Source organism: Rhinoraja longicauda, chromosome 30 (genome assembly GCF_053455715.1).
Source record: "Rhinoraja longicauda isolate Sanriku21f chromosome 30, sRhiLon1.1, whole genome shotgun sequence".
Taxonomy (NCBI): Eukaryota; Metazoa; Chordata; class Chondrichthyes; order Rajiformes; family Arhynchobatidae; genus Rhinoraja; species Rhinoraja longicauda.
Genome location: NC_135982.1, coordinates 27587335 through 27606972, shown reverse-complemented (window position 1 = coordinate 27606972; position 19638 = coordinate 27587335). Strand labels below are relative to the sequence as shown.

The following is a 19638-nucleotide window of genomic DNA, read 5'->3' as shown; positions in this document are numbered from 1 at the left end:
ACATATTTAAATCATTTGTAATCTCCTGGATTTCCATGATTAATTTCCTAAACTGATTTTTTTTCGCACTGATGCCCATTTTGTTGACTTTTCTTTTTATCATTATATAAATTTCTTTTATCTGTTCTTGTATCTCCCAAACCTACATTTTTTGTCCATACCTAGCAATGTTTCAGCCACCCTTTGCTTTTTTAAATGCTCCATCCAATTTTCTGACTTTTGTCAAAATTTTGTCAAAATTATAAAAGTTATAAAAATTGTCTAACTTTATTGCTATCTTTAACTCTTTTATTTAATATCCCTTTGGAATGTTTAATTTATGTTGGTCAATACATCCACACTGTATATTCTGAAAGTCCCTTGAATATCTGCACTATAAGTTGTTGACTGATCACTGAAACTGATTTGCCTGTTCATTTTTGCCAGCTTTGTTTTCATAGCCTCATAATTGCTCTTAATGAAATTTAAAATAATAGTCTTGTACCCACTTGTCTCTCCCTCAGACATTGCAAAACTCAATTATATTCTGACTTCTGCTACTGAATGTCATCATTCCATCTCTTTTCACCTTGTCAGAATTTTATTGTTTTTGCTGTTCGATCCAATGACCCGAAGACATTTGGAATATGGTTCAGATGGGCCAGGGCTTGTACCAAGAACTTGGTTAGAAACATGCAGAGACTGGAACTGTAGCATAGCTGCCTCTTGATTGTTGAAAAGCACCTGGTTGACAGATGCCAAGTGCTCTAGTGGAAAACAAGTTCTCGCTGATCCCGAGTGACTGCCTAAAAAGATAAGATAGAGCTTTCAGCATAGTTGATCAAAGGCAATGGGCACAAGAAGGTGTTGAATTGAAAAGGAACATTAAACACAGGGCTGTAGAAAATATTCTGGAATGAGAATATTTGGACGGATACTGTGAATACCCTCAAAGACACAATAATAATAATAATAATAATATATTTATTTTATATAGCGCCTTAACACATGCACAAAGCGCTTTACAAATACAATTAACATAGAAACAAACAGACAAACAGACAAACTATCCTGACGGAAAAGCGGCGAATAATCAACGCCAGCGTCCTCTCACGTCAGGGTCCGGCAGTAGACATTAAAGAACACAATGATCTCATAACCCTCTTTTTGTTCAGCATGCGCCTGGAAGATGTACAACTACAGCTTAATATTGTTTGCAGCTGGGTTAAACGTTTCCTTCGAAGATAGACACAAAATTCTGGAGTAGCTCTTATCCAGTTTGCATTATAAGCAAAGTCAATTTGACTTTGATGGAATTATTTTTGAATACCATCTTAGTGTAAATGGGTAAAGAATATCCAAATGCATGCCCTACCAATGTCTAGTTTGAATTTGTGTGTAATTTAAACCAGTGCCAATTGTTTTCTGTTTAAGTCCCAATCTAGAGACTGTAGGCGTAAATATACACACACTGAACATTTTTTCCTCGTTTATTATTTTGTTTACAGTGTACTATGTTTACATATTCTGTTGTGCTGCTGCAAGTAAGAATTTCATTGTTCCATCTGGGACACATGACAATAAAACACTCTTGACTCTAACGAACAGATAGATGTAGTCTGTCATTGCAGATCTATACTGAGGGAGAACTGCTGCACTTTGGACAGCAGTAAGGTCAGGCAGGTTGGGGGAAGAGGTAGGGTTGCCAACTGTTCCCGTATTAGCCGGGACATCCCGTATTTTGGGATAAATTGGTTTGTCCCGTACGGGACCGCCCTTGCCCCATATTAGTAGGTGACATCACCGCCCCACGTGACCTCACCCAGCCAGCGGCCATGTGCTCCCGCTCCACCAATGGCGGCCGCCCGGGACGGGCGGCCGTCATTGGTGGAGCGGGAGCACGTGGCCGCTGGCTGGGTGAGGTCATGTGGGGCGTGGGACGGTGACATTACCTTGTCCCGTATTTGGGAGTGAGGAAGTTGGCAACCCTAGGAGGAGGAGGGGAGGGGGGATTGCTAATGGTGCAAATAGAGATCCAACTCGACCTCAAAGACAAAGCTGTTGAATAAAGAGAGCTCATGTCTCAATGGTTGGCATGGTAGGTGAAAACTGCAGCAGAGAATCTTGGTTACCCTTATTAGTCGATCCAAATTTGTCTCCCCCCAACTATCTTTTGGCTTTCTCTCATTAACAGTGGAGGCATTGTCCATGGTAACCTTTGAGGAATGCTGAGTTATTTGATTGCAATGTCAAAAAATTTTAAACATGATTGCTAATCTTTAAATGACTGGTAGCTAGTGTTTGCTAACCAGTGGGTGATGATATATTTCCTTCAATAAATGGATTTGGAATCTGATCTTTTTTCTCTGTGAAGGGAATGTTCAAAGAATCCTTTGTTTGCGTAGTTTGTGTACGTGTTTTGAATCACAGGACAATATTAGCACATTGTTGAGCAAGCTAGTCTCATGTAGATGTTGCATAGCATGCTAAGAAATTGAAACATATCCTTTAGCCACTTTAATTAACGAGTCCTGACTTGTCTAAGGACTTGCAACTCGTTCATGACTGGTTCTATCACTTGAAATGGTTTGCCAATGTGTTTGAATACTACAGTTTGTTTCTTTCCTACACGGGTTGTTAGATTATGTGTGTTCTCTGGAGATGTTTTGCTGGATCTCTGAATTTTGCTCTGTTTGTATTTCTTGGAGCTTCTGAGACTAAAGTTGAGTGATCTGTTGATGGTTAAGGCAGTGTGATAATATGATCCAGCAGAGACAGATTTCAATAACTTTGACTCACAAGTAAATCATGTATTCCTTAGTGTAGGAAAAAAACTGCAGATGCTGGTTAAAAATAAAATCAAAGGTAGACACACAATGCTGGAGTAACTCAGCGGGTCATGCAGCATCTCGGGAGAGAAGGAATGGGTGATGTTTCGGTCGACCCGAAACGTCACCCATTCCTTCTCTCCAGAGATGCTGCATGACCCGCTGAGTTACTCCAGCATTGTGTGTTTACCATGTATTCCTTAGTATTGTCTCTGGGTTTGTTTAATATCTAGGTACCAATAAGTGATGTGAGAACGGAGAAAAATTGCCAGCCGTTACAGTTGAACATTACATTATAATAATAATAATAATAAACATTTATTTTTTATAGCGCTTTGCCAGATGCTCAAAGACGCTTTACAAACACAGTCAAGACATAAAAACAAACAAACGAACTGTCCTGACGGAGAAGCGGCGAACAAATAGCGCCAGCGTCCTCTCACGTCAGGGTCCGGCAGTAGACATTAAAGAACACAAGGCACACAATTACAATTTTTAACACAAACAGCCATCACAGTGATTGCTCCAGGCACACCCTCGCTGTGATGGAAGGCAAAGAAAAGTCTTATCTCCTCCTCAATAGACAATAGACAATAGACAATAGGTGCAGGAGTAGGCCATTCAGCCCTTCGAGCCAGCACCGCCATTCAATGCGATCATGGCTGATCACTCTCAATCAGTACCCCGTTCCTGCCTTCTCCCCATATCCCCTCACTCCGCTATCCTTAAGAGCTCTATCCAGCTCTCTCTTGAAAGCATCCAACGAACTGGCCTCCACTGCCTTCTGAGGCAGAGAATTCCACAACTTCACCACCCTCTGACTGAAAAAGTTCTTCCTCATCTCCGTTCTAAATGGCCTACCCCTTATTCTTAAACTGTGGCCCCTTGTTCTGGACTCCCCCAACATTGGGAACATGTTATCTGCCTCTAATGTGTCCAATCCCCTAATTATCTTATATGTTTCAATAAGATCCCCCCTCATCCTTCTAAATTCCAGTGTATACAAGCCCAATCGCTCCAGCCTTTCAACATACGACAGTCCCGCCATTCCGGGAATTAACCTAGTGATGCCACGAGGCGATCGAGGCTCCCAACTTTTGAAGCCCCCACCGGGCGATGGAAAGTCCCAGGGCCGAGCCGAGCAGGCCGATGAAGGTCCTGAGCCCCCACCGGGCGATGGAAAGTGCCGCGGCCAGACCACGCAGGGCGATGAAGGGCCTGCGAGCGGGTCAATTAAACCTCGCGCTTCGGGGCGGTCGAAGCTACTACGGCTGGAGCTCCCGAAAGCCGGTCGCCAGCCAGGGACCTGCGAACTCCTGATGTTGCGGTCTGCAGGGCCCACGGCCGAAGCCTCCGAGATGGTAAGTCCAGGCCCTGCGACCGGAGTCTTCAAGGTCGATCCCAGCTGGAGGCCGCCGACTCCACGGTGTTCGGCCGTAGCGCGAACGGAGATACGACACGGTAAAGGTCGCATCTCCGTTGAGGAGGAGATTGGAAAAAAAGGTTTCCCCACCCCCCCACCACCCCCCACATATACAGAGTTAAAAATAAATCAAAAGATACATTTAAACGATAACAAAGACAAAAAACAAAAAAAAGACAGAGAGACTGCCGGTGAGCCACAGCTGCAGAACGCAGCCACGCCCTCTCCATCCAGAATTAAAGTCTGTCTTATACTTAATTTGTCATGTCCATTTGTTCCACCATTGACCACCCTAGCAGTGTACTTGCCAACCACCAAACCACAAAGTGTATCACTGTGATCTTGATAATCCTTTACATTCCTTTCCTCTTTTGTTAATAATTGACCTACTCTAAAGCAATATTGTGCTCATTTTCCAGGTATCTTAATACTCATTAAGTAATTCACTTCCTTTTGCAGGTTTTTCATTTCGCCCAGTTTCTTTCTTCTGCCATAACGTTGCCTCAAATAACATTAGTTGTGCAGCAATGTACAAAATTCATCCTCACTACGATTTTTACTCGTCTGAAAAAATGAAAATGCTTAGTAACTCAAAGAACAACCAGGTTTAACTAACTCAGTTTTCCCCCCAACCATGCTATTTAAAGAAGACAGCATTTACAATTCATTCTTTGACCTCACGAAGATGAGTGACGCTCTGTGGATCTGCCCAGCAGGCCAGACTAAACAAAAGAAAGGAAAAGCTGAGCCAACATGCTGGCAGGCAAAAATGGCCAGTTTTCACAAAATATAAACTTCAGGAGCAGCACTTCATCAGTTGTCTGGCCACATTACAGCCTGCAAGACTCAATATCGAACTCTCCAGCTTTAATTAGTTCTTTCGTTTAGCCATGTACTAGAATTGGCCATTTTTGCCTGACTTCATTTTAGCCCAGTTTTTTTCTATTTTTACTTTTTCAATGTTTTTTAATAGTCTGCTCTGCTCTGCTCTGCATATCCTACAGCCTTACCATTAATAACATAATACATGCACAAACACACAATCTGATTTTAACTGTCTTTTAACTACCATTTTATGTCCTCCTGCATTATTTCACTAGGGAGTTTTCCCTATTCTACCGTTCCCCTTTCACTATTTTTTCTGTGATCTATAATAATTTGTTTCTCTCTTTCCCATTTCTGATGAAGGATCCTGGATCAAAAAGGTCTCTCTTTTAGGTGAACTCTTTCTCTTTCTACAGTAATTGACACGGTCATTGTTTCCAGGATTTTCTGCTTTAATTTTAATATTGTACTGCTGTCTGGTTTTTAGATTTACGATGTATTTTTAGAGAACACGCCGTGCCTTCGTAAGGAAGGGATTTAAAGTGGTAATTTCACCTCAATACTGAAGTAGAATACCGAGGGAATTGGATGCTGTTTGACTTGCTGCCTTTTGATTAGATCTTAAACTGATCACACAAAGAGTTATAAAAGATTCTGAGACTGAGGATCAACAGACTGAGTAAATTTGGGATGTCTACAACTTCCACAGATGCGCCATAGAAAGCAAACTGTCGGGTGGCATTGTTTTGCCCAAGCAACAGCATTGTCTAAGACCGCAAGAAATTCCAGAGAGTTGTGGGTGTATCTTGCAGAACAGACTCCTCACCAGTGACTCCGTCTACACTTCACACTGCCTCTGGAAAGCAGCCGACATAATCGAGGACTTTTTCAGTCTGGTCATTCCTTCTTTTCCCCCCTCCCATCAGCAGCTCTTCCAAACTCGGGTACAGTCCCGATTTTCCAATCTACCTCATTGCAGATATTGGACTTTTTCTCTGGAACTGTTGTGCCACAATGCTGAGTAACAGTATTTTGCAGTCTGGTATTTTTCTCTTTAGTCTACCTGTTGTACTTGTCCATGGCCTGATTGCATTCATGGAAGGTATTAGCCGATTTAATTGGATGCCTCGTAAATAAAAGCTTTTCACTGTATCACGGTACATGTGACAATAATAAACAAATACCAGATAAACTAAACTGAACTGAGATTCCATAGTACAATTTGAGGAGAAATAAAGCATTTCACCTGACCTCTTGAGGAGGAGGAGGAATTTCTTTAGTTAGAGGGTGGTGAATCTGCAGAATTCATTGTCACTGACGGCTGTGGAGGCCAAGTCAAGGTGGAGATTGATCAATTCTTGATTAGTATTGGTGTCAGGGGTTATGGGGAGAAGGCAGGAGAATAGGGTTGGGACGGAGAGATAGATCTTGTACCTTGTGGTCATCACTTCCGAAGACTGCACCAGGGATCAGCCATAATTGAATGGCAGAGTGGACTTGATGGACCGAATGGCCTAATTCTGATCCTAGAACTTATGAACTCTTGATCAATTTATCTTCGTGTGGTTTGTGAAATCTTGCTGTTTTGAAAAGGTCTGCAGTGCACCCTGCATTAGAGCAGATTATTTTATTAATTTATGGGATGTGGCTGTAATTGTTAGCAAAACCAGCCTTAATTGTCCAACTCTGATTGCACGTGATGAGCCATTTTCTGAATCAGTGCAGACATTGTGGACAACACTTCAGAGGTACTTAATACAATGATACCTTTTACAGCAAGTGTAGAAAAGTAAGAAAAGTGCAACATAAACAATTCTTTTTTTTGTATTTGTTAAATACTAATATTGGAGAATCTAGCTGAGACATTGTCCTACATAGAAGTTAGTTCAGTTTATTGTCACGTGTACCGAGGTATAGCGAAAAGCTTTTGTTGTGTGCTAACCAATCAGCAGAAAGACAATACGTGATTAGTGCAGGGCACCACAGAGAATAAACTAAGTCGGAGAGAAAATATCCAAGAAAGGAAAAAATCAGAGGAATTACAACTATCTATATAAAAGAGAAAAATAGTGTTCTGATGATTTTTGTAATTTTCAATTAAAGGATCACCATTTCTTCTTGTATCAGTCCATAAAAGAGAAAGGAGGTGAAAGAATCTTGGGATACATGGTAATGCATTTAAAGCCTTGATAAAATTGTTTTATAGAAAGTTCCAAAATACTGTGCTGCTCTAAAGCTGTTATTGTTGGCAACTGGGATTCAGCAATCTTTCTTCCTTTGCCCCACTCTTCTGTCTTTTAGAACTTTATTTTATTGGGTGTGGAGCTCCATTCTTTGGCTCTATAATGTGAAGTGTCAATGCAAACTGAGGGCACAACGCTAGGGAGTTAGCAGGCTTAAATCAAAGTGCTCAGAAATGCCCCTTGCTGCACTAACCCTGCCAGTGATATGTATTATTTAATTTTAGCATTGTAAAAGTATAGGGTTTAGATTTCAACAAAGTAGAAGAGCATGTTGCTACTAGTCCAAATAGCACCCCCACTACTGCAGTGTGGATGAAACAAAGCTGCTCCATGGTAACACACAGGATCCATCCAGTGTGTTTAGTGTTAGATTTACTGTGCTATGTAGTGAGAAGGTACAGGTGTTGGGCAGGAGAGGGGGTTGCATTGGAGCATGGCAGTGTCACAGACTGTTTCCGTAAGTATTGTTCTCTGGGGCTTATTCACTGCAAATCATTTTTAGTAGTAAAATCAGAAATAAGAAATCTGAGTCACTTCAGATTGTACCTCGTTTGGACGGATTGAGACTTAACGAATAGTGAAAGGCCTGGATAGAGTAAATGTGGAGAGGATTTTCGCTAGTGGGAGAGTCTAGGACCAGAGGCCCTAGCCTCAGAATAAAAGGACATACCTTTAGAAAGGAGATGAGGAGGAATTTCTTTAGTCAAAGGGTGGTGAATTAATGTCATTCTTCTGAATTCCATTACATTTGGCATCTCCAGTTCCAATCAAGTATTTGTTGGGAAAGGATCTAGTTGGGTATATAAACAATGGAATATAGTATTAGGGTATCTGTACAGCTCTTCAAATGAGGTCATGAAAATCTTGTAAAATTTTACATGAAGATTAACTGGCGAAGGGCAATTATATTATGATCATGGAGAGATAATATCTTTTACATCTTTTTAATATAATGTTATACTGAAGGGAGAGTTAGGTTCTTTACTATATAAAATATCTCTTCTCCAATGAACAAATTGTGCCTGATTCATGCAATGTCTTTTCAGGAGAAAGTGGAATTGGAAGATATATTGAATAGATTGAAGGAAGATGGAATTGACATTAAAGCTTGCAGCAGAACTGAGCATCTGTGCCACCTCTGGGGTATATACCAGCGATCTGAGGCCATGTTGCAGGCCACCAAACAGGACCTGGATGTGTTTCAAAAACAACAGGACGCCGAGATGACAGAGGTGAGATCTATCATAAGAGTGACACAGTCTTGATCTCTTGGTAGACATTAAAAAGAAGAAAAAACGTGACCGTTTGCCTTGTAACAACATCTCCATACCTTTTTCTGAGAGCACTAGCTATGGTGATTAACTTCTCAGTTCCTCTTTCAGGCAGTGCTATCAACTCCAGCTCAGTTTTTTCGGTGGGCCGAAGGGCCTTTTTCCATGCTGTATCTGTAAACTAAGCTAAACAAGCCTCTATTATTTTATCTGACCAGAAGTCTGGAAAGCAGATGTGCGTGAGCTATTTGTCCAAGAGGGCAGAGTTATACAAAGAATAAAACACTTGGGCTCAGCAAACAAATTGTATTGACGAGGGCAGGGCAGGGCAGTTGACTTTGTCTACAAAAATATGCCTTGAAACGCAGGGCCTATGCCACAACTACAAGATCAAGTTTTATTAGGTTTCTCTGAACCTCAGCATTCACCATGTACAAAGTCATATTGATCTATCAGAATACTCTCAAACTACCAAAACCACTTAATCTCCCTCTGCTACTAAAATTCCCGTTTTCTCTTTTTAAATGCCTGTTTTCAAAATTCAGCTAAAACGTATATCCCATTTGTTCTTGTGGTTAGCTGGGATATGAGGCTTGGTAAATTTTAAGTGTGAAAGCTACAAAACAAATTGTCGATTACCTTCAAAATGACATGGGAATTATTTCTGTAGGTGGATAATTACGTGGAACACATCCGTAACTTGTCGGTGGAGCGAGAAGCAGTGACCGCCGAGTATGAGCAGGAGAATGAAATACTGAGGGCGGAACTACGACAACTGCAGCTGGAGCTAGGTCAGAATATGGGTGACTTCTCAACTTGTTTTGACGCATAATATGAATATTTTTTTTCTGTGATTGTTTTACAGTTAGAAATGGCAGTTGTCGCCTTCTAGATAGCATGCTCTCATTTTTTCACTTCCTTTTTCTTATTCAATTGGTAAATATGTTGGGAATGTAAGGATAAATTGGGATCAGGAGAGGTTTGTGATAGGATAGAAACACTGAAGGAAGAGACAACCTATTCCAATGGAAAGCTTTCAGGAGAAGTGGGCAGTTGTAGAAAGGATCGTGGGACCTGAGACCTCTGAACTCGAAAACCTGCATTTGCACAAATGGTTGCACATGCCTGTGAAAGTTAGACATTTGACACAAACCATTGAATGCGCACATCCAGAGTTACTTGTGCACTAGAACATTCGGAGTCATTTGTACATTAGATCTGGTGCAACTCACGAAGTCGCCAATTTTCAATAATGCTTCATTTGTCAGTGGAGAGGGATTGCAAAGCAAATAGGAACATAATGTTAGGTGATACATAGAGTTACAGAGTAATATAGCTTAGAAAAAGGCTCTTTAGCCCACCACATCCATGCTGACCATTAAGTACATATCTATATTAATCCTATGGGAAGGAAAAAAACTGCAGATGCTGGTTTAAATCGAAGGTAGACACAAAATGCTGGAGTAACTCAGCGGGTCAGGCAGCATCTCGGGAGAGAAGGACTGGGTGACATTTCAGGTTGAGACCCTTCTTCAGACTGAATCAGTCTGAAGTAGGGTCTCGACCCGATACTTCACCATTCATTCTCTCCCGAGATGCTGCCTGACCCACTGAGGTACTCCAGCATTTTTGTGTCTACCTTCTACATTAATCCTATTTGTGGTATCAGAAAATGCTGGAGTAACTCAGCAGGTCAGGCAGCATCTAGGAGAGAAGGAATGGGTGACGTTTCGGGTCGAGACCCTTCTTCAGACTGATCTAAATTAATCCTATTTGCCAGCACTTAGTCAGTACCCTCCTCCAGTTCCCTCCCAATACATATTTTCATAGGAAAGATCTTGTTCAATCTCACCACTAACAATAATACTTCTGGATTGACGCATGTACAGAAACACAAGTCAAGGAAGTGGAGGAGATGTTGGATCAGGAAGGACTAGCTGAGATCGCTCACAGTGGCCCAAGTGAACAAGTGGCCTATCTCCTGGTGGAGCGTGCCACACTGCTGGAAAAACTGGAATCAGCAGAGAGCAAAGTGGAGAACGTTGCAGGAAATCACCAGGGGATGCAGGTACAGGTAAGAAGTTGTCACACTGTCTCCAAGGCATGCAGGTAAAAGCCAAGTAGAAATTTGGTCCTATTCTGGCGTACTAATTTTGAATAATAATTCAAAAATTTAGTCTTCTGCTAATTTCCGGATCCCTATGGAATATGTTGTCTTCCAGCCAGTGACTTAAGTTAAACAAGGCAGTGTTAGCACAGAAAGAACATTGAAATCAACATCTACTTTTCAGAAGTTCATAAGTTATAGGAGCAGAATTAAGCCATTCAGCCCATCAAGTCTACTTTGCCATTCCATCATGGCTGATCTATCTCTCCCTCTCAACCCCATTCTCCTGCCTTCTTCCCATAATTCCTAACACCCGCACTAATCAAGAATCTATCTATCTCTGCCTTAAAAATATCCATTGACTTGGCCTCCACAGCCGCCTGTGGCAATGAATTCCACAGATTCACCACCCTCTGGCTAAAGACATTCCTCCTCTTCTCCTTGTTTTGTTTCACTCCATTTCCTGGTTTTAATGTTTTTATTTTGCTTCTTTCCACGTAATGCTTTAGAATTTTTAAAATAGACCAGGAGGCAAATTGACTTCCTTACGATTTGTGCATCTGTCCGTAATCTGAAGCATTTTGTCTTGTAGATAGAGTTGGGCCTGATGCAGCAAACTATGGAGGAGGAATTGAAACAGCAAAGGGAATCCATGCAACGTACCAAGGAAACCATGGCAAAGGTATGCTCACCCTTTGTGGAAAACAATGCCCTATTCTCCTTTGATACGCTTTGTCTACCGTGGAATTAACACTCGTTTTTTTGGCAATGAAAAAAGGCTTTTGATCAATAAATTGGAAATATTGTGCGATGTACTGTGCTGCGTGGAGAGTCATCCGCTGCCCTTTCTAAACCGCGAAGAGTAAGTGTTTCCGAGTGAACATTACCCTTATTATACAAATATCACCATTGGTACTGGCACCTGCTGTTTTAACAGTGTCAACGTAGTTGAAGTTTGCTCTAATTAAATGGCTGTTGCAGAATTCCCGACAGAGCTCATTCATACAATCAAATTGTCAAAGACAGACACAGAGTGCTGGATTAACTCAGCAGGTCAGGCAGCATCTCTGGAGAAAATGGATAGGTGACATTTTGGGTCGGTTCTCTTCTTCAGACCTGAAGGGTCCTGACCCCGAAACATCAAGAACACTGGTCTTTCAATTGACTGGCTAAAGGTTTAGCTATGTGCATGTATGATGGCCCTGTATTGAAGTGCTGAGGACAGGTGTGATCTATATACTCTGGCAGGAGTCATTGCCCGACCCAGGAAAGAGAAAGGAATACAAATTTGTGAGGAAAATATTCAGACACAATATTAACTGAAAAAGCGTGACACAAACTGCTGGAGGAACTCCAGCACATTGTTTTTTGATCAAGATTCCAGCATCTACAGGTTCTTGTGTCTCCTTATAATGCTGGTGGAACCCAGTGGGTCGAGCACCATCTGTGGAATTGTTGATGTTTTGGATCGAGACCCTGCGTCAGGTTATGATTACTTCCAGCAATTTGTTGGGTGGTGGGTGTATAGAACAAGCTGCCAGAGGCGGTAGTTGAGGCTGGGACTATCCCATAGTTTAAAAAACAGTTGGACAGGTACATGGATAGGACAGGTTTGGAGGGTTATGGACCTAGTGCAGGTAAGTGGGACTATGGTAGCTGGGACATTGTTGGCCGGTGTGGGTGAGTTGGGCCGAAGGGCCCGTTTCCACACTGTATCACTCTATGACTATGACTCTAACTTGGACAGTAGAAATTCAGTCCTAAATTGCCAACTGGCTCGTTATTTAAGAGATGGCTTTAATGCCTGCCTATTATTTCATTCTTATCAGAAGCTGTTTCTATCTTCCTTCTTTGATTTTCCACTTTTAATTGTAACTGTTTACCTTATTCTTTCAAAAGGCTCCTATATCTCAACCTCCAAGTCCGTGGAAGAAGCTGTTTGGTATCCGTCAGCAGGCACACAGTGTTTCCAAAGACATAACTGTCGGTCTCACCTACCCTCAGCCCAGAGCCAGAATATACCTTTTAATGAACTGGCTGTGTCTACACAGAGCAAGGCAGCAAAACATACACCAGCTGCAACTAATATATTCTTTTCATGGAATCAATATCTTCTCCCTTCATAAATTCCAATATCTGAAAGCAAAGAGACATGCAGCTGTGTTGCACTTTGTTAAAGTTAATTAATTTGAAGTGCTAAAACTAGAAAATCGTAATTTGTACTAACAGTGATAAGAGTTTGCACGTTGGTTTAAAGTATGCTGCTGCTGACGACTCTTTTTTTGTATTAAAGAATGAACTGGGCCTTTCCATGAGCTGGTGCTCCACTGTCCACCCTTCATAAATGAATGTATTCAAAACTCTGAAGTAAAACTACAGAATGCTGTGTGTACGCAACAGGTTGAGCATCATCTATCAAAAGAGAAACAGGGTTAATTTTTCAGTTGTGCAGGAAGGAACTGCAGATGCTGGTTTACACCGAAGATAGTCGCAAAGTAACTGGAGTAACTCAGCGGGACATTCAGCATCTCTGGAGAGAAGGAATGGGTGACGTTTCGGGTCGAGACCCTTCGTCAGACTCGACCCGAGGGTCTCGACCCGAAACGTCACCAATTCCTAAACTTTTCAGTCAATCACCTTGCAGCAGAAGGAGGAATGAATATAAAATGAGTGTTAAGCTGCAGAGAAAAGGTGGAGAAAAGGGAACGTGTGGGAGGATGGAAAGCAGAGAGTTCAAATGACAAAAGAGATTGTGCAAGTTGAAGGAGAGGGTAAAGGGGCGTCTAAAGCAACGTTGGTCTGAAGGAGGTGTAAATGCAAATAATGATCTGAGCTCACTGTGAAATGGCTGCTAGAAATGCAGGGAAAGCAAATTATTTGAAATTATTGCAAATGTTTGTCAGAAGACTATAATGTAACTGGTCAGAAACTGGGGGGATGTGTTCCTTGATTTTTATATTAACCTTTGGAAAAGACAATACAGAGAGGTCAACGTGGGTATGGATCAGAGAATTACAGTAACAAGCATCTGGAAACTTGGTTCCAGACTGCTTTGAGGTGCTCAGCAAAGTAGTCATCCAGACTGTGTTTGGTCTCCCCTATGTAAACTCCCACAGTGTAAACTAGTGAATGCTGAATTGAAAGCAGCACAAATAAATCATAGCTTAAAGTGTACAAAGTGTTTGGGTCTCTGGATGATGGGGAGCAAGGAGGCAAGAGGTTGTATTCTCAGTTGTTTCAAAAAATGTATTAGAGAAATAGAAATAATTTCATTTAGAATGTGGTAAATTCATATTTAAGCACTGGCAAGAAAAGTAAAAGAAATGTGCTGGTGTGATCAGTGTGGTGCTCCATTGCACTCTACCAATGTAAGACACAAAAAGCTGGAGTAACTCAGCGGGTCAGTCAGCATCTCTGGAGAGGACAAGGTGACGTATCGGGTCGAGACCCTTCTTCAGACTGTTTCAGTGCAAGATAAAGCCAGTGAAGTCCAATAAAAGATAGTCTGAGGATACAACCAAATTTAAAAAAAAATTGATGCTGCAAATCGTGTTTCTTTGATTTCATTCTCCCAGAAAACAAACCTTATTGTTGTCTAAGGTCCACCATTGTTAGCAGCTGTGTGCTTCCCTGCAATAATGTTGTTTGAAGGGATCCTGTGATCTTTCTACTGCCTTGCTCTGTCTGAAACATGGAATACCGTGTAACTCCAGATGTTCTTGAAGCATTTAACAGGTCCTAGCATGTCTTGTGTAACAACCAGATTCTGCATGTATGGAATTATCCTCTCCTACTAATCCTCCATCTACTCCGCATTCTTAACAGACTAGGGTGTCCGTCTAATACCAATACTGATCAACTAAGACTGGGCAACTGGCTTTATTCTAAAGTGTAAAATCACCAGAAATGACCGCATTTTGATTCTAAGGTCCCATTTGCTGCATGTGCTGCATTACCCTGCATTCAGCTACTGCACCACATGTAGACTTTGAATCCTAACCCAAAATACCATTGCATCTGATTCTCTAACACTGATCATCTCTATTTGAGCTCAGAGTTTAAGCAGCAAATTATTCAGAAATAATAGTAAACTGAGCAGGTTCCAAATGGCAGAAGTTATAACTGCAAATGTAGAATCAGTTTGCTGTCAGACTGCTACTGATATTTGGTACACAGGTGATTTTACAGGGTTTTGTTTCTGTTTCTTGTCTTTCACTCTATGTTGATCACTCTTCACATAAATCTATCCGGCTCTTGTGAAGCTCGGTTTTCTTTGATCAACTCCATAGACCCATGAAGTTGACTTGCAGAAAGAGCAGAAGTTACGGGAACGAGCAGAACAAGACGTGGATGAGGCAGCGCAGCGGTTACAGATGGCACATGAGGAGATACGTCGACTAACAGATGAATTGGACATGGAGAAAAAAGTACACGGCAATAGTGGTAGGTGTGAATTAAAACCACTGACCTCAAATCTTTGCATTCTGTGACATCCACAGCATATGTGAAAATTGTGAAACATTTAACAGGCAAACTAAAAAAAATTGATATCATGCCAAATATCCCAAATGAACTGTCATGCAATATTGTTTCTCTTCCACTGTAATCACACCTGGAGAAATCCCACGCGGTCACAGGGAGAATGTACAATCTCCATACAGATGCATCCGTAGTCGGGATCGAACCCGGGTCTCTGGCACTGTGAGGCAGCAACTACCATTGTGCCGCTGCACCCCCGAATTATAGGCCCCATATGTGACCTTTTGCTATCATGGGAACTAAATTGGAAAGATTCAGATGTCATGTTATGGGAAAAGTGAATAAAGGTTTGGGAAATGACAGGACACTCAAGGAATTTGGAGATGCAATGGTACTTTAAAGGGACAGAGACAATTGAGGAAAAAAAAATCTTTATTATCATGAGTACCAAGGTACAGTGAAACACTTTTATATTGCACACAGATCAGTAAGACTATTATCATACTTAAGCACAATTCCCTGGTTAGTACAGAGTTTGTAGAACAGCCCACTGAGTCAATATGCAAGAGTCACCATTTTGGCACCGTTTTTACAGTCCCAGCTGCAGCTGGCCACAAAGGCCGGTGGCCTCCATTACGATCGTCCCAATCCTCGCACGGCCCTCTTCAGCTCCCCGGGCTTTTCCCCACAGCCGACCTTGAGTGCGCAGAAGGTAAGACCCCCACCCCTGATTTTTCTCATCGGGCCTTTTGTCCAGCATCCGCCACCATCTCCCTCCATCCTCCTCTCCCATTCCCGGTGTTCAGGGCCGAGCAGGGGCTGGGGCCAGTGATTTTCTCTCTCTGGGTGAGTTCCTCGTTCTGCGGTGGGCGAGCCAGGCCTGCAGGAATGTCTCGACAGGGCTTATATTCACTGGAATTTAGAATATAAAAATTCTTAAGGGATTGGACAGGCTAGATGCAAGAAAAATGTTCCCGATGTTGGGGGAGTCCAGAACCAGGGGTCACAGTTTAAGAATAAGGGTAGGCCATTTAGGACTGAGATGAGGAAAAACTTTTTCACCCAGAGGGTTGTGAATCTGTGGAATTCTCTGTCACAGAAGGCAGTGGAGGCCAATTCACCAGATGTTTTCAAGGGCGAGTTAGATATAGCTCTTAGGGCTAAGGGAATCTAGGGATATGCGGAGAAAGCAGGAATGGGGTACTGATTTTGGATGATCAGCCGTGATCATATTGAATGGCAGTGCTGGCTCAAAGCGCCGAATGGCCTACTCATGCACCTATTTTCTATGTTTCTATGCTGTTATTCTGATAGCCCTGAAAAAAGATTTGGCTCCTTGAAAGACAAATCTTTTTATGGAAGTGTCCATAAACTACATTTCCTTAATGCTTTGTCACACAGCAACTTATTGTGGATAGCCTGAATCTACTCCTGCAGTTCCATGTGGAATTATCCTTAGAATATTGTGGAATTCTACAATTGTACTACATCATAATACAGCGTCAAAAATTCAAGGCAATTCAATTATTCATTTTCTAAAGCATTTTAGAGTAATTAATCTCAAACTTTTGTCCATTGTGTAATATTTTTGTAATTTTTTTTAATGTGTTGAACTGATTTAAAAATCCTGATGCTTGTTTTTTTCCCTCTGTTCTAGTTGAGCTCCAGTTGGTCTCAGCTTATTTGGGTTAGGAAAGGATGAGAAAAACTAGCCAGGGTTCACAATTCTTTTACAGCCATGGACTTCAGCTCTGAACTAGATTAAGGTTGATCGTGATACGTTGTGGATTTAATTGCCCATATAACACTCGATAGTTAGATTCAAACTCGAAGAAGGCCCATTGTCTAAGACACTGAAAAGACACCAGTGTTAATGGATCAGGATTCACAGTACCATAAGGGAGAGGAAATAAGAAAAATTGCTTGGGTTGGAAAAAAATCCTTAAAAGTGAGACCTACCTTACCTCTGTTTGTCTGTAGAGCTGGGTGGTTTCATGGAGTCCAGAGACCTTCATTGAGCCAGTTATAAGGCAATTTGCCATTCATTTGTTTTTACATGGTGGTGGAGATTTGTTAGCTCGTGGCCTCAGATGCTAACTCTTCTTTTGGGAAGTACTCATAAACTATATGTAACAAAACCTTTATCTATCCCTTGCTGAACGTGGCCACTGCACACTTGGAGGACCTAACGTGAAATATCACCAGTCTTCAGGAAAAGGAGAAAGAACACTTTTGCATCATAAAGCATGACCTCACAGCAGCGTGATGGCTGTGTTAATTTAAACACAAAGGTTTTGGTCTTAATTTTTTGCTGGCTGGGTGTTTACTTCCCCCAGCTACGTAGCTAATGACAATCATGAAGCTAATAATGTCCCAAACATTGCCCCAAAATGTTACGTCTTTTCCGCTGATACGCTAATATCTATATTTTGGAGCAAGGTGCAACATCAAGCCAAATGCTGAAGACTTCAGGTATAACAGAAGGGAATTTGTTTTATGGCAGAGCAGGAACTGGCTGATAATACATGAGAAAAAAATGGCTGAGAAGCATAGACCTTCTTTATTTGGGTCACTGTTTAATGGAACGAAACCAGCAGAAGAAGAGAATATGGATTGGAAGAAATTTGGTGTGGATTCGAAAATATTCACTACGGACGAGAAGCAAAAGTCTGGGAAGAAGAAAGGGAAAAATGCAGCTGCGAAAGAGAAGAAAAAAGCTGGGAAAGAGAAGAAAGCTCTTGCAGATGAGAATAAACCACCTGAGGTAACAATGGAAGAGTCTAAGGAAAGGAGGAAATCACCAGGGGAAGTGAAGGAAGAGTCGAAGGAAATGAGGCAATCAACATCGGTAGGGAAGGAAGTGTCTGATCAAGGGAAGGAACCTCTTGCAAATGTGAAGGAAGTGTCTGAGGAAGGGTTAGGGCCTGAAAAAGATTCGAATGTCCTTGTTTTTATCGCAGATTCCAGGGAACTAAACAAAGCAAAAGAAGAAAACATCATGTTGGATCAGGAAATTCTGTCGTTACGAAGTCGTGTACGCTCATTGGATATAGAACGGAAATCTCTCTTAGAAACAGTAAGTCACTTGCACCATTATAGTCAAACACCTTTTCCAGTGCAATAGAACATTTTAAACTTTATAAGAAAATAACTGCAGATACTGGTACAAATCGAAGGTATTTATTCACAAAATGCTGGAGTAACTCAGCAGGTCAGGCAGCATCTCGGGAGAGAAGGAATGGGTGACTTTTCGGGTTGAGACCCTTCTTCAGACTGATGACTGATTAAACTTTATGTACTGTATGTAATACTCTGAGCTGTGATCTAAAATATTGTCCCTGACCATTATATAGTTTGGAGAATTTTATTCCTTTTGCCACTTAAAGACAATATATTGTCCTTAAGTTGAAGTTTACCAGAAAAGCTAGAAAATTGAGTTCACGTATGCCAGCAACATATCTCTAGATTAAGATTTTTATTGTTAAGTGAAGCCACACATTTCACATTTCACACTGAGGCAAGAGTTAGAGGTAATGATAGCAACCAGCGATAGGTAACACTTGTGTTTTAATGATTTTAAGAGAAAAGACCTGAACGAAACGAGGAATTTCAGTTCTGAAACTCTGAAAGAGAAGAAATTCTAGTAGGAATCAGTTTGATGACTAACATCAGTAAAGTGAGGATATTAAATGGATAAGAAAACATAATTTGAGAAGAAGACCTGGAAACCTGAGAAAGGTTGCAAATGCGAAAGGGAATTGAATTGTAGAGATGGAAGAGACAGTAAGAGGTGGTGTGGGAAGGAACTGCAGACGCTGGTTTAAACCCAAGATAGACACAAAATATTGGAGTAACTCTGGAGAGAAGGAATGGGTGACATTTCCGGTTGAGACCCTTCAGTAAGAAGGTGTGTTGACTATCCTATAGGTAATAGATATTCGGAGTAGATTTTCGACCACGTAGTTGGCAGTGACCTACAATACTGGCTGCTAATAGAACATCTGATTTTACTTAAATGAATATTAGACAAGTTATTTAAAGATAAGATATAATGTTTCCTTCCTCTATCAACAATGAGGAAGAAAATCTACTCCTTAACTAAAGACACAAATATTCATAAATGAGGAAAGAACTTTTAAAAATATAAATTGTTTTGTTTCTTTTCCTGTTGCTTTTTCTGTTTATTACTTGGAAACCTTTTGAAATACAGTAAGCCCTCATTATTAAGGATGTTTTTATAATGGATTTTGATTATAGTGGGTGGACTGTCCCCACTGTTTTCAGACACCACTGTCATTTTAAGAACACAGGCCGCTAATTAGTAACACTGCAGGGACATTGAAATTGACAAGCAATTGTTTCTATCAACACTTGGGCAACGAGATAGGACACACAGTGCTGGAGTAACTCAGCAGGGAGAGCATGTCTAGGTGTTTCGGGTCAAGACCCACTGCTGGATTGTGCCACCCACCCGACCATCACA

The 19638-nt window shown here is 41.4% G+C and overlaps 1 protein-coding gene across 7 annotated transcripts in view; it reads left to right on the top strand.

Annotated features, from left to right (window-relative positions):
- ccdc30 (coiled-coil domain containing 30) overlaps window positions 1–19638 on the top strand; it is an 85171-nt gene that overhangs the window by 7995 nt on the left and 57538 nt on the right. For 5 of the 7 annotated variants that reach the window (XM_078425682.1, XM_078425684.1, XM_078425678.1 and 2 more), the window contains exons 2-9: window positions 8345–8530; window positions 9240–9360; window positions 10459–10643; window positions 11269–11358; window positions 12576–12659; window positions 14966–15119; window positions 15751–15867; window positions 18116–18231. In XM_078425682.1, the coding sequence (XP_078281808.1) occupies window positions 8345–8530; window positions 9240–9360; window positions 10459–10643; window positions 11269–11358; window positions 12576–12659; window positions 14966–15119; window positions 15751–15867; window positions 18116–18231 (1053 nt within the window). The remainder of the gene's footprint in view (window positions 1–8344; window positions 8531–9239; window positions 9361–10458; window positions 10644–11268; window positions 11359–12575; window positions 12660–14965; window positions 15120–15750; window positions 15868–18115; window positions 18232–19638) is intronic. The other 2 variants (XM_078425681.1, XM_078425683.1) reach the window with 2 other exon arrangements.